Raw genomic sequence first — 16,586 nt, 5'->3', positions numbered from 1 at the left:
TTTTAAACTTAAAAATGTCTTTCGCTTGTTTTGCATATTAATTATCGGTAAAAGTATATTTGGAATAATTTTTCTGATTCAATATTTAGTACGTTTCAAATTTAGTTGAATGCAACTTCCGTGTACATACTCGCACAAATGGATCATTAAAACGTTATGACTTTTCATTTTAAAATAAATGCGCACTTACCCATATCCTCTGAGCGAATTTTTTTTTCTTGTTTAAGTTCACCTCAATAAAATGCAAAAAAAACTCTTTTATTATGAAGCCAATAAAAAAATTAAATCCAGCGAATGGAAATAAAAAACCCAACATTTTGAGTTTTTAATGAAATTCGGTTTGTTCGCGTATATGTCTTGCAAATCAGTGAAAATTCAAATATCTTCGGACAACTTATTTCAGTTGAGTGGAGGTAGCGTAATACAATGCAAGTGCTCATCGGTTCATATATTTTATTAGTTTGAGTAACACGTCAACATAATTCTTCTCGATGCTACTGTGGCTTATGCGGTTAGGTGAACATTTAATGAAATAAAAGACAGCAAATGCATCAATAAAAATGTATTTTATGGTTTCCTCAAAGAATTTAGGACTTTTATATGCAGCAATGTCATGATTCAGTAACCTATTAAGTAGTAAATGCCTTTGGTGTTTTTTTTTTTAAATATCTTTAAAACTGTAAGATCTCGATCGTGAACTGAAACACTGACCATGAATGTCTTCCGCTATTAACATTGTTAGTTCCTTGCCTGCAGACCGACCTGTACAAAGCGCAAAATGAAAACGAATTGCGACCAGTCATTTGTCTAATAGTAAACTTTTGTAAGCAGACCAATTCAATATGAGAAGATATTTATCGTGGAAAAAGCGTTGAGTGTTGATTGTTTGATCGTTTTTAATAAAGCGAGAATTTCACGTTTTATCTATCTTTGATGTTTTGAAAGATATTCCATGAAAATACACTCGTGTCAGTAAATTTCTCCATTGACCACACATGCCGATCGAATCAATTTTAAGTCGTTATCTATCCAAATCACAGCAACAAATTAATATCCCAATAGGAAACAGAGCATTAAAAAAATTCATTAAAATTACTAACTGTTTGGACTAACACTTTCCTGTTGTTAGTTTTCAATAGCCATCAAGAAATAAAAAATTTAGTGATTTTTTACGATCTTTCTAGCACCATTTACATATTTATGATATCATTAAATTAAAAAAATTTGTCAATAAAATTAAAGTTTTAGCTTGAAATTCGTGAGACAATATTAATAAATCGAATAGGCAGTCACGGTTTAGGCATTTACATTCTTCAACGCGTCGTCGTTGGAGATATTGATGCTGGTATTTTTTTGTAAAGCATGTAGATGTGGAAAAACCACTTCACCATCAATAATAAGAACTATGGACGACGTTGTCTCGTTTTGTAGACTTCAGTTCTGATGTCCTTGACTAAACTTTACAGAATGCAAGCGGTAACATTACTAAATTCTTCATATTAATATCAGGTTTACAATCAAGTCAACTTGTTGACATCTCCATTTTTGCCTGAACTGTTAAAAAACCCATCTGGGATTCAAATATTCAACCGATGCATTATTCTTGCCATCACACTTCAAGGTGTCATTATAACTTTATAAGGAAAATATATAGAGGTGGACAAAAAAAAACCGTCGTGAATAAGTACAAGAAAATATCATTTTCTTCACGCACGTGTTTAATGCAACAGAAATTAATATTAATTGTGAGTGATGAGGAAATGTTTTATGGTTAATGATATCAGGTAAAATATCAAAATGCCGTTTCATTTAGCTTTAGGGATAATTCTTATTTTATTTATTACTATTATACACATGTAGCAGATGACAGCCGCACTTATACAAGGTCTATATAAATGGCTAAATAAATAGCATTAAGAAAGATGCTTGAACGTAAATGGTGAATTGGTTACTTAAGCGGCTTACGTTAAGCTCGTTAAGCTACATACTATAATGTTGGTCTGAATGGTAAAACTAATTTTTATTCCTCTAGCATAAACATATCCAGTTTCATGTTGATGTTTCTGTAGTAATACTTTTAAAAACAAAATTTCGAGCTCTGTATAGTACTTACGCTTTAACAATCAGTTTATCATGGCACAATCATTGAATCTGTTTTTTTTGTTAATAAAACTATTTCAAAATCTTGTACTTCATTTGTTGTATGCATCTTGTTATGTCACACAACCCTAACATTAAAATCAACTTCAGTCTTCGTCAATAATAGATGACTAGTCGTTTCTGGAAGGTCTTACTTGTCAGAGCCTATGCTACACCTACCACAAAAAATACTTCAAGAATCTCTTATTTGGATCTAATTTATGGCTAGAATATCTGTTAATGTCAATCTATAGAAAATTATTTATAATTTTTAAACACTCTGTGGTCGAATAAAATGTGTTTTTAACCGATAACAAACCACACCAACATAGTATCAATGGCCAATAACTATTTTCAGTTTATACAAAAGCGCTCTTTGAAAAGTGGTATTTTTTACAAACATCAAAAGCATTAGATTTAATTTTACATAAAAATTATGTTTTATGGTTATGATAACCATCACGGGCGCCCGATTAAATTCTGTATATGTTCATTTAATGACAGTAAATTTGAGATCAGTTTGTTCATTTGAAAAGGTATCGCGTTGGAAACATTTTAACTGAATTGTGTTCAAGAAATGTTATTTTCAATTTTTGATGAGATGATTATATTGACACAATGGTACAACCGTATTGTCCCATTTACATAATTCGAGCTTTTTTCATTTTGTATTATGTTTATTATTACTCAAACCTTTCGTTTAAATTTCTTTGCTGTTATAATATCTAGGAAATGTGGAGTTGAAAACAGCTCGAAATGAAACGAACGATTTTATCTATCCAAAGTTATGTTCCAACTCCTATTTAAATACCCTACATCTTGGTACCTCCTCATTTCACTCAGATTGCGTTAGACTAAACAGGTTACGTGGTAAATGAACTGAACAGTTCATATAGTTTCACGAGGAGTTCACCGCAGTCCAAATATCTAAAATATGCTATTTCTGACTACGAAATTAAAGGACACTCAATGAGTATCACTCATAGCCTATTATATGAGTTATATGGTCTCAATGCTACCCGCTATACGTCCCGTTGTAAATTTACTTTGAATTTTTTATGAAGTCCCTTTGGATCTCACTTTAGACTACTCTTTGCAGCTTAGCATTCTAAGTGGAGACATCTTTTCATTTTCATAGCTGAATGAATACAATTTAACATAGTACTAGTGGATTTTTTCAAGTGGCGCCGTCCTGAATACGGACTAACATGCGACTAGTAACACAATTAAGTACTGAAGGTAATTAATACCAAAGTTACATAAACTGATCTCATCATAAGAATACAATTTTGGTGGGTTTCGTTTGTTTCCTTCGTTCCACACGTATTCCACCACATAGAAGTAGCGTTTGTCTTCACGTTTCTTGACAGCATGTAGAACGGTGTGGAACAATTAAAACTGTAGAATGCTAACCAATTGCAAACTTAAATTGAGTTTAGCTTAGCAAGGAATCGTTAACAACATTTTACAACAAAAGTGGCTCATCTCAAAGAAGTACTTTTTTATTGTTCCGATTTGACCATAAAATAAAAGACAATATTAAAACGACGAACCTTAGCATTAACGTCACGAATTTTCAACCATAACTTAGGGCGACTAATAACAATTTTAACATTTCTATATTTCAATTATGGTCTCAACTCACATAAATTCATGGAAAAATATGCTTGAATCCCAAATATTAACACAATCAGCGACAGTAAATGATATCCCATGGAGTGACTGTACTGCAAAAAAAAGTCTGAAAAATAAACATTGACGGCAAATTAACACAATTCAATCATTGCATAAAGTTTGGTATTTTATTACGTACAATGGATTTTAAAAAGCAATGTAAATATTTTCACTTTACGTATTATTGCTTCATCGCATTACTGAGCTGTTTTAAATAACTTCGCTGAATTTATCTTTTATGGAGGAAATTTTATATTTTCTTACATTTGCGGTGAACACAGATCCATTAGTGGATTAAAACATTTAGGCGAAATTTTATGGAATGTAAACACTGCAACTTTTTAACGGTTTTTATGTTTGTTTTGTGGAAGAAATTTGGCGAAGTCCGATTAAAGGATATTCTGTTAAATTTATAAGTAATTTATGTAAGATATAATAGAAAGCTTTGAAAATGGTTTAGTAACTAGTTAGCCCTGATGATGACAACAAATGATTGTCGAAAGCTAGTTAAAATTAAAAACTTTTGCCGGAATAACCACTAATCCAATTAATCAATCATGTCCGGAGCGATAGCGGAGGACTTGACGCAGTCTAACTTCCAAAAAAAGAACGAAGAAATTTGTTTGAGACGCGGCAACTATATATAGGCGAGAATTTAAGTTTCTTTCCTTTGGCCTGTATCACCACAAATCCTATTCTATCTTATTCGCGCTTCAAATACGAGCAAAACGAGCTATCACTCGACTATGTAACTTTAAAATTGCCGGAGATACATCGTTTTAAAATTGGCACTTTTCATAGAAAATGCACCAAATTAACGTTTTCCAAACAATCAAAATCTTTCAACTTACTCTGTATGTTTCTATCTGTCTATCTGTCTATCTGTCTATCTGCCTATCTGTCTATCTGTCTATCTATCGACGGTCGATCTCGGAAACTAGTCAGCCAATCTCCATGAAATTTTGCAGGAACCTCAGGGTGGGCATAAAAATGAAAATGTGCTACGCCACTACCCCAGGAAAAACCAGAATTTTGTTTTATTGGCCTCGAAGTGGTTTCTGAGTGTGGTTTTCGAGGGTCGGGAACGCGTTTTCAGCTGTAGCTCAGCTGTATTGAAACCTGCAGGGGCGTGTGACCCATCAAATGAAAGGTATTCGCCACACGAATCGAACAAAAAAATAATTAGAAAAATTGGTGCAGATTTGGTTGAGCTAGAGTAGTCAGAGTGACCAAATTTTGAGCTACTCGAGCGTAGGATGAAAGGACTAATATTTTTTGGCTTATGAGAGATAGAGATTTACTTTCTTCGGCAAAGTCTCAGAGTTTTACGAGTAGAACACATTGGCATATGTGAAAAATGTCGAAAGTTGGAAATGGGTGGGTCAATTATGTTTTTAGAGGTATTTCTTGAATGGTGGCAGATAGAGAGTTACTTTCTTCGGCAAAGTCTCAGAGTTTTACGAGTAGAAAAGAAGGGCATTTGCGAAAAATGTCGAAAGTTGGAAATGGGTGGGTCAATTGGGGTTTTGGAGATATTTCTTGAATGGTGGCAGATAGAGAATTACTTTCTTCGTCAAATTTTCGAATTTCGTCAAATTTTCGATTTTCGTTAAATTTCGTCAAATTTTCAAATTTCGTCAAATTTTCGATTTTCGTCAAATTTTCGATTTTCGTCAAATTTTCGAATTTCGTCAAATTTTCGAATTTCGAATGGTGGCAGATAGAGAATTACTTTCTTCGTCAAATTTTCGAATTTCGTCAAATTTTCGAATTTCGTCAAATTTCGTCAAATTTTCAAATTTCGTCAAATTTCGTCAAATTTTCGAATTTCGTCAAATTTTCAAATTTCGTCAAATTTTCGATTTTCGTCAAATTTTCGATTTTCGTCAAATTTTCGAATTTCGTCAAATTTTCGAATTTCGTCAAATTTTCGAATTTCGTCAAATTTCGTCAAATTTTCGAATTTCGTCAAATTTCGTCAAATTTTCGATTTTCGTTAAATTTTCAAATTTCGTCAAATTTTCGATTTTCGTCAAATTTTCGATTTTCGTCAAATTTTCGAATTTCGTCAAATTTTCGAATTTCGTCAAATTTTCGAATTTCGTCAAATTTTTGAATTTCGTCAAATTTTCGAATTTCGTCAAATTTTCGAATTTCGTCAAATTTCGTCAAATTTTCGAATTTCGTCAAATTTCGTCAAATTTTCGAATTTCGTCAAATTTTCAATTTTTGTCAAATTTTCAAATTTCGTCAAATTTTCAATTTTTGTCAAATTTTCGATTTTCATCAAATTTTCGATTTTCGTCAAATTTTCGATTTTCGTCAAATTTTCGATTTTCGTCAAATTTTCGATTTTCGTTAAATTTTAAAATTTTGTCAAATTTTCAATTTTTGTCAAATTTTCAATTTTCGTCAAATTTTCGATTTACGTCAAATTTTCGATTTTCATCAAATTTTCGATTTTCGTCAAATTTTCGATTTTCTTCAAATTTTCGATTTTCGTTAAATTTTAAAATTTCGTCAAATTTTCGAATTTCGTCAAATTTTCGAATTTCGTCAAATTTTCAGGGAATAGTCAACATAGCGGTCACTACACAGCTTACATTACAATTCGGAATCAATGACACCTTCTCAATGATACAAACTTAACGACAAAACGTTGGCCACGTTTGGCTAAAAATGTATATGTTCTCTTCTATGAAAGCGTTTCTACACGTTAAGTTATATAGAATATAGGTTTTCATATTATTTGCATTTGTAATGTGTGCAACATTTACAACGATTTTAATAAAAATTTGGAATACGACTTCAAATGTTACTCTTACAATGTTCATAAACATATTTCAAGGTTTCATATGAAGTAATGAATAAATTTATAGATGAAACGATATTTATTGATATCTTTTATTTTTGCATAATTAGTATAAACATTTTTATGCTCAAAATAGCGGCAGAATAAAATCATTTGCATACATAGTCCATAACTTAAAAAATTAACAGTGTCACATCTTCACAAGAAGACGTAATATTGCACCAACTTTTTTACTTCAAAGTAAAATATGGTTTCATTGAGCGGCGTCTTACAACTAATATTGGTATCCTATGGATATAGATCGTAAGTGCGCTAGGTTAGAATGGTCCGGAGCACTGAGTATGAGTATACTAGATGCGGCACTGCACATTACGCATTTTATGCAAAGATTACTGTGTAGAGGTAGACTTTACTATTGCGAATTTTGACAACATGCACATACTTGAAACATTTCAAATCAAAGATGTGCAAAATTAGCGTAACAAAAAGACTTTTGAAATTTTTGCATACCCTAAAGTGTATAAAAAGAGACAAAATGTGGAGCCTTGATTATCAACACTATTTTTGTTCACAATTATGGACCATTTCATCATTGGTACGTATTAGCGTGTTACTAAAACAACTTTATGCAACTCAGCATCACAATGTTATCAGCTGAGTTCTTTCGAAGTTTGACACTAAGTCAATGTGCCGTTCTGAAATAATTTAGCCGCCGCCGATCCCTTACCAGTCGGCGCACCGCCGCCGACTATTTTAAAACCGGCACACACCTCTAATTTTCGTCAACTTCCGACTTAACTTCTAAAACGACTGATATCCCGGCAAAAACTCTTTCAGAGCAAAGTTGGACGCAGTCTACAGTCTATATGTGTGATAACTTCTAAAACAAGTGATATCGCTAGAGGTGACGCTGTCAGCGTCGTTACGCAAAATTGAATTTCACAGCCAATTAATTGAAATTAGCTGATCTAGTTTTCCAAACCATTCGCCAATTTTTTTTTTCAGAAAAAATTTTAACCAACAGAATTTTGACTGAAAAATTTTCAACAAAAAATTCTGCGTCGCAAAGTGGCAGATGCTCACGGACAAACCTACGAGAACATTTAATCTGCCACATGCGACGCAGAATTTTTTGTTGAAAATTTTTCAGTCAAAATTCTGTTGGTTAAAATTTTTTATGAAAAAAAAATTGGCGAATGGTTTGGAAAACTAGATCAGCTAATTTCAATTAATTGGCTGTGAAATTCAATTTTGCGTAACGACGCTGACAGCGTCACCTCTAGCGATATCACTTGTTTTAGAAGTTATCACACATATAGACTGTAGACTGCGTCCAACTTTGCTCTGAAAGAGTTTTTGCCGGGATAATCATATAATAGAAGGTAGAAATGGCACTCGGCTACGCCTCGACCGATAAATTTCACACAAGAAGGGCCATTTCCACCATTTGTTCTATTGTAAAGTAGGTAGAACTTCAGCTTTAGTTCATGGATCAAGGATTCGCGAAAACATTTTATAAGATGAAAAAATCGTAAGACACCTGAACCACCCTCAAAATCTCCATTCCCACATAATCCTCACTTTAACTCACGTTTTCGAACATGATTTTGGCGTCACCTAATGCTCTCATTTCTTTCTGTTACTTACCTAATTCTAATTCACTATGCATTGTAACAATCGGTAAATGACAATTATGCAATTATTGCAATGAAAAATGCATTTGTTTTCTTCTGAAATGTTTATTTTATCCACGTATGAGGCACAGACGAAAAAAGACAACACAAAAATTGTTGCTCGAATGCAATTTTCCTCTGTTTTCGTACATGGTTTAGAGCATTTCGTTGTTGCATAATTGGTAGTGATGTGCAACCTGTTATGCAACATTGTTTTAGTGTTTTACATATGGGCGTTTTATGGGTTGCAGTTGAACTCTTGATTGCAACTTCCACCTGACTAACGAATATAATCCAAATAGACAATATAGAGCAGAAAACTGTATAAACTCACTGTTTGCTGTGTATTCAAAACAAATTATGACCTTTTGTGGGTATATTTGTATAAGCCATTCACATGCAATTGCTTGGCAACTTGCATTGTTTTATAGGTTTGTGGTATAATAAAATGTTTAGTCTAATTAGCTCTATACGTGAAGAGACAACACAATTAAACTGAACATAAAATATACTCGCTGAGTGCGTAAAGGAAGCGAATAAACATCACAAGTGTAAGCGAAGCGATAACAATTCTTTTCATAATATTTCCAACTTTTTGTCTTGAATCATATTTTCGATCAACAACAATGCATTCCATCGAAATGAGTCGCTATTTATCGAATCAAATTTATTACCCATTAATGAGGCACGGATCAAATTTCAAAAACACACAAAACATCGCACACGCAGTCATAATCCATAAACAACAACACATAACATTTTGGTAACAAAATCCAAGAGAAAGAGAAAAAGAAGTCTCCCAAAAGAAATGGTATTAGCATTTCGAATTTTTATTTTCTCAAACGGCTCAAGCATCTAAGTTAATTGTTACTTTAATAACAATTTATGGATTTTGGGTTTGGTCAATCGATAGTCATTATAAAGATGTAATTCACGTGCTGCTATCTCCCATATAGAAATTTGAATCAGAAGTCTACAGCAAAATAAAGTTTTACCGGCGAGACCGTCTAATAGATACACACAGACTAAAAGTTTCTGCGTAAAGTTTGGAATTTGAAAAATCTACCAATGATGTTGTTGAAATGAAGAGGCATTAACATCGTGATGAGGAAATTACATCATCAAGAACAAAATGACGAATTTTCTTTGGAATTTGTCGTTGTTTTTTTTACTGGTTTTTGGCAGAAAATTTACAGTTACTTGTGAAAATCAATATTTATCAAATTTATGAAAAAATCGAATTTATGATTTAACCTAAATCAATCTTGAATCGAATCGAATTGTCGACAATACCAATTGATGCAACAAGATCAAAATACCTGTGTTTATACACCGTTACGGTGTACGCATTAGGATGATATAAATCTGGCTATCGTTTTATGTTTTGTCTGTTTCAAAGGTGTCTGTATAAATATTCTTCAAATCAATATGTGTATTGAATGGTCCGTTCAGCTGAAAACAAAAATCTCTCGTAAGCCGACAAGTTAATAAGATCCATGTAGTTTTTTCAGGTTGAATTTCATATCGTCCAATTCATATGGTAATGAACCATTGGCAATTTACTATGAAATATGGTGATAAAGTCTTAAGCCTTAATTTAATGTCGTAGCTATTTATTAAAAATGGTTGTTTAGATGTGAGTTAGTTGTATATAGAAAATTCAGATATCATTATTGTGTACTGATCAATTGTGATGCCTTTGTTGGAGTGGTCATTCCTTTCAGGTTCTTTTCATACGAATGTTTGAATGTTTGAAAGAAATTGACTATTTCAATAGAGATGGAAAATGTTCTTTGAATACATCTTGAACGGTTTTCATCAATTTAATTCAGCATTGTCTCTTTTTTGTATATTGTTTGAAGTTTGACCAACACAATGCCCTGGCTCAAAAACCAGCAAACACTTAAACGTTATTTTCTTTATGTCACGCCACAAAGGCTTGATGGTTTCTTTCAAATGAATAAACAACAAAATGAATAAAGTCTCTACATTTTTCAGGAGTCAAAGCACCCATCTGCGCTGTATCCAGTTCACAATATCTCACCACAACTGGTTGGAGTGAATTACGAAATCCTATCGACACAGACGTGCCGTTCCGTTTATTTCGCGATGAAGGAAGAACATTTCTACAAGTAATTATACAATTTATTGAACAATTTCTTAATTAAGTAGGAACGATTCACTCGTTAAGTTACGCACGTAGGACTTTAATAGTCGGAGAACATTTCGTTGAGTTATTTTCATTGCAGATTCAACACTAACTCGTGCTTATTATTTCATGTTGTACGTTGACTACAATACAGGTGCTAAAGCAAATTTTTATGAGGTGCTAGTTATGGAAATCCAATTCAATTCAATTCAATAAGTCTCATTCTTAAGTGGGAGTTTTAATTAATTAAAAATTAATTTGAATTCAACGTTTTCTATATTTACGTACAACATCTTTGGGTCACAGTATGGTTTACGTACTCTCAGCACTGACTATAATATACATTCTTTCCATTCCATATCAAAAACCAATAAAGGAACAAAATCGATCGATTAACGAAATGCCCTCGGACTAAATAAACGAAACGTATAAACAAAATAAAATTCAATTTTAAAATCCATTTTCAGTGGTTAGGTGATTCAGATTTACGGCATCGAATGCAAGGGCGACTAATCTTGGTTCATTTAATGTGCCGCGATATGGCGCCATTTCAAGCAGAGAATGTCGATGAAGACAAGGCAACAGGTATTTTGCATTTTCCTTTTACTTAGTTAACGTAATGCTTGCACAAATCAATTGGGTAAAAAAGGTGTAACTATTTAGCAATATATTTATGAGTATCATAGATGCCATTCGAGGCAATGCATTGCTTGCTTTGGAGTCGAAACTGCGTTTGCTATTGGATAAGAATTATGTTATTGAAGTCTCTTTTTTGTTATTGTTGTTGTCGTTGATTGTATCTAAATGCATTAAATGATTCAATACAATACAATTACTCTTTACAGGTCAGCCTACATTAAATGGAATGATTGCAAATCAGAATATCTTTTCGCCTTGTGTGGCCTTTCGAGTGGTTGGTACACCGGTGAAACACATTAATAGTAAGTGGGATGTGGATGGATATATGCATGCGTTTTATTGTTTTTAATGCTCGTCGCTATTATGATAAATCAGTAGATGACTTATCAAATACAGCTATGCGAAATTTCGTATTAGGAGATAGAATCAAAATGCTACAAGATGAAAAATGAGAAGCTCTCATCAAATCGTTAGCCTGGTCAGAACATCAGTCGCACAATCAGTTAAGGTCTAGCAATTTATTAGATACTCAGTACCGTGTCTTGCTTCCCATTACGTAATATCGAAAAAATAGATGAATACATGATGGATGGTGGATGGTGGGTGATGGGCAATTATAATGGATCAAAAAATCGAATGATTAAATAAATCGTTTTACGTTCGTGGTCTGAATCAATCGTAAAACAGCTTTCGATCAATATTTATCTTTCTGAAAATAAAGTCTTTACTTGTCTCATGTCTGAATCAAACCTCCATGGAGAATTGAAATAAAATGACTGCTCATCCAATGCCTACAATTTACAAACATTTATGCGTACAATATGGAAAGTCTAGCGATTTTCCGCCTAATCAAATTTAATACGTCCTTAATAAATCACAGATAAGTGGCACGTTTTGGATTTATGACTATCTCCTCTCTATCATCCATACCGCGGCAATCATGATGGCATGATATTATCACCGTTATAATTGTGTTGCATTTACTTTTATGACCATTCACGTGAAATTATATCCATAATGTAACTGAAGTCTTTTAAATATTGTAAAAGGTTCGCGCAATGCCGCATGGATGGAGAGTGAATTAAATTTCTTTACCACAGCACGTGTCCTCACGACATGTAAGCGAATATTATTATTATTATTTTTACTCTGTGACCATAAAAATAAAGTAAACAAATATTATTGTGGATATAACAATAATGACGCTATGCAGTTAAATATATATACAAATTAAACGACCACAATCATTTAAAAACACACGATCTCTGTTTGTAAACGAAAAAGAAACATTTTCGCAAAAAATGTTAAGAACGGCCTAAATTTTCCTTTGGCAGTTTAAATGTTGATTGTTGTTGTTTTGGTCGTAAATTGTTGAATAGTGAAATTAAGATTCCGTTTATGGTTGAAATGACTAAAATTTACAACAGTCATTACAAAAGGAAATAATCATCTCGTTAATTTGACACGCGAAAATATTAACAGCATATGAACCAACTTTTTCATAGTTCGAATAAATACTGAAGATAATCTTAGTGTGACTTCAGTAACACATGGCCCTTGCAAATTCTTTATCGCACTAGTGCGATAAAATACGTTCATATGACATTGCACACACACGGCGTAAGTAAATATCACTAAATTGCATAAAGTATAAAATTGTTGCATCAACCAATGACATATTAGTCATTGGCGTCAACGAATCAGCGAATTATTTTGCGTTGCAGTAGAGGTGCTGCTGAAGCTCATAGTATTTAGTATAAAATGTATAGGTGTGACAGCCTATAATATTCCTATTGTTTTTCTTATTATCAAATGATCTTATCACTATCTACTGTTAATTTATAGAACCTTTAAGAGGGATTCTTTTGAAAGACAGCCTACCGAAATCGGACGCATTTTCCAGTGGACTTTTTTATATGTGCATAGAAAGGTATTCGACCCTAGTAGCCAAAACCACTTTCAAAAAAATTCTTCGAAGTTTGTGTGGCTGGTGAATGGTGATCAAAAACCGAAAACTTGCACTTTTCTTACAAAAATTTATCCAGTTACGCGAGCCGTACAGGGTCGTGTGGGGGTGTCAATAGAAAGGTAATCACACGTACTATTGAGCCGAATAGGGACTTATTGTGTTTAAAATACTGAATATGAGCAGTTAAAGTTTTCAACCGAAGACTTACACTGTTCTTACTGAAATTTCTCGAGGTACACAAAACGTACATGGTCGTGTAGTGTGTCATTTGACAGGTAATTTAATGTGCTTTTGGGCTAAATATGGTCTTATGTGGTTTGGATGCATCTACGATGAAATAGAAGTTGAAATGTTTAGGTGTACATATTTCATCATAGATGCATCCAAACTGCATAGGACCCTATTTGGCCCAAAAGCACATTAAATTACCTTTCAAATGATACCCCACACGACCATGCACGTTTTGTGTACCTCGAGAAATTTCAGTAAGAACAGTCTAAGTCTTCGGTTGAAAACTTCAACTGCACATATTTCAGTGTCAATGAATTTTAAACCCAATAAGACAATATTCGGCTCAATAGTACATGTGATTACCTTTCTAATGACAACCGACACGACCCTGTACGGCTCGCGTAACTGGATAAATTTTTGTAAGAAAAGTGCAAGTTTTTGGTTTTTGATCACCCTTCACCAGCTACACAAACGACAAACTTCGAAGAATTTTTTTGAAAGTGGTTTTGGCTTCTAGGGTCGAATACCTTTCTAGGCACACATAAAAAAGTCTACTGGAAAATGCGTCCGATTTCGGTAGGCTGCTTTTTAAAAGAATCCCTCTTAAAGGCTCAATCGATGTTAACGTTCAGCCATTAGTCTATCAGTACATCAGACTATTCTCGATAAAAAAAGATTTTTTGGGTCTCTTCCCAATGCGAAACTTAAAGATAGGGGAGTAACAACAGTTGTTTTACGTATTTGTCTCGGACTTAAAGACCAGCGGAGCGAGTCAGTATTTTAAAAATAGAATGGATGCTCCTGCTCCAGCAGTAAATAAATTCAACCTGTGCGATTACCAACGGTTGATTCAATTTTTGTTTTTCAGTTTTGTACCTTATCATGCAAATGTCTATCTGCACAACAGATACGCAATAACTTTCAAAGCCATGAATCGCTTAAAATTTCTCATGCTTTTTCACAAATAATAAATTTTTCCTCCATCAATGTGTCAAAATCTTAAAATTTCTCGCATGATTGATATATAAATATTGTTATGATCGGGTTCATCATAATTTTTTTTTATTTAAATAAGCTCAGTTTTTGCATAATTTTTCATTTCTTGTACATCGTAAAATACACCGACAATCACATGCATTTTTTTCAAAAATTTCACTCGAATCGTTTCTTTTCAGCAGAGACGAAAAATGTATGTAACACGATTTGTAAGATTTTCTTTTATCACATTTTTCATAGCAATTACTTTCACTATTAATATACATGTTTTGTCTTCTTGTGCAAAATTGATGTAATGCAGCAGGTTTGATCTGAAATTATGATATTTTCATTTCGTGTGTAAAAATGAAAGGCAATCATGTTTGTCTTTTTAGGATCCAGAATTTACATACTCTTCAATTTGGTTGAACAGAGCGTGTTCTTTTCAAACGGAAAATTTTTCGCAAATCTGTTTTCAATTACATTTTTCACAAAGAAAAATAATAATTAATCACGACCGATTAGCTACCTTCACCCTTCGTAATTTGTTATTTTTCTCTACGTGCTGTAGATCTTACATATATCACAACAAATATCAGTGAAAAAAAAAATTATTCATAAATTCCATTATGTCGTACGTCTAACAATATTTTACAACCATCAGTCTGCACAATGACCTTTAGAAGCATTATCTTAACATCATTATGTGCTTGAAAGTAAACTTTTTTTCGTTCATTCCTTCGACAAACTGTTTTTATTTGCAGATCACTAAACGACCTTGTCTTCATTTGTTTATATCTTTGAACGTATCTTCGTATAAATATACACTCACTGTACTTATACTATACTTTGTGCCATGCAAAAAGAGCCTTGATCTTGTATTATGTTGTAACACATAGTTTTCTGTATCATTCCATTGAAATGTAACGTTATGCATTTTATGCAAGATGCAAGAGAACAATTATGTGAAATGATGAATGTGAACAGAGTTATTGAATGAACTTTTTGTGAATTGATATTGTAATACCGTTGCAATTTGTAATTCATCTTTGGGGGAATAGACTGTGGGTTAATTTATCATTTGAAACGATGTTAATGATTACGTTCGCCTTGTTAATTGTTAAATATATTGGTCGAGGAGTGTACGAGAATTCAGAAAAGATCAGTGGTATTAAGTAGTGGTTAGCCTTGTAACGTGAAATAAATGATCATTTCCTGCAATTGAAATAATGCTAAGAACATGGAGAAAAGTATCTAATTAGTTAAGAATTTCTCTCCCTGTCATCACGATTACAAAGTGTTCGATATTTTCTGAGTTTTTCCTCTATTTTCAGACGTCACTGAGGTGTCTTTTCAACTAGAAACAAATGTTAGCTCAGTGATTTCATCCGATGGACTGAGTACCAGAGAATACGTAGTTATAAGTGCGTGTACTGTGCTGCTGGGACTGATCTACGTAGCGTCAGTGTTCCTTTACCTTCATGTAAAGAAGCGTAAGTCTCGTCACTCATCCGAAAACAATTCATCAGCCAATACAACGATGAAAAACGACCAGGTCACATTCGGGCCTGGGTACAAACGTAATGATAGCATTACTGGATTCGGAACGAATAGATCTGGTTTGGATAATGATAGAGCTAGTGGACGGAAATCGAATGGGCATAGAGGCATTCCTGACAGTATAAATGGTGAAGAAATCGGAATTGTTAAAAATAATCCGTTGCTTCGGCATTATCCAAGTTTAAGTGACAATTCTGGCTTTACCAGCGATTTATCGAATTCTAATTCGGAGTGTGACGACGACCGAATGATCGACGCTAATTTCATCAAAAATGTAAGTGGTTTAATTGGTGCATTTTTGCATACTAGTTCTAAGTCATGTGTAAATGTTCAGATGCACTCATCGATCATGATTCACCAATCGAAAGAAGCAAGATACGGCGTCGAAGGTTCTGGTTCGAATCCCGGACAAGAGACAGAGTGTTTGCCTGAAGAAAATGTGTCCATAGTGGAGGACCTCACATCCGACGATAAACTGGAAAATATGAAGGCGATCGTTAATGGCACCATGAGACGAAAATTGTACTTCAATCCAGCATACTTCGAACCACATCTGTTAATGGTAAGCCAAATGAATTACTAAGTAGAGGAGCATTGTTTTGCACTGTAAAAGTAAACAAAATTTCTTGTTCGGTTCTTTAACTGTGAAGAATATGACGTCAACATTTGATAGAACACATCCGAAAAACCAAACTCCGAATCGTAGAAGTTTGAACTGGGATTCAGATGCTTGACAAATTAAGTTGTGCTACTGCGTCGTTCAAT

General features: G+C 33.4%; 1 protein-coding gene across 2 annotated transcripts in view; it reads left to right on the top strand.

Moving 5' to 3' along the window:
* LOC119073375 overlaps positions 1–16,586 on the top strand; it is a 109,858-nt gene that overhangs the window by 86,483 nt on the left and 6,789 nt on the right. The window contains exons 7-11 of one of the 2 annotated variants that reach the window (XM_037178800.1): positions 10,297–10,430; positions 10,915–11,032; positions 11,293–11,388; positions 15,596–16,095; positions 16,156–16,383. In XM_037178800.1, coding sequence (XP_037034695.1) covers positions 10,297–10,430; positions 10,915–11,032; positions 11,293–11,388; positions 15,596–16,095; positions 16,156–16,383 — 1,076 coding nt within the window. Of the gene's footprint in view, positions 1–10,296; positions 10,431–10,914; positions 11,033–11,292; positions 11,389–15,595; positions 16,384–16,586 lie in introns of both variants that reach the window. The other variant, XM_037178799.1, reaches the window with a different exon arrangement.

Source organism: Bradysia coprophila, unplaced genomic scaffold (genome assembly GCF_014529535.1).
Source record: "Bradysia coprophila strain Holo2 unplaced genomic scaffold, BU_Bcop_v1 contig_138, whole genome shotgun sequence".
NCBI lineage: Eukaryota > Metazoa > Arthropoda > Insecta > Diptera > Sciaridae > Bradysia > Bradysia coprophila.
The sequence above is the reverse complement of the archived record's forward strand: the minus strand, read 5'-3'. Positions and strand labels throughout refer to the sequence as shown.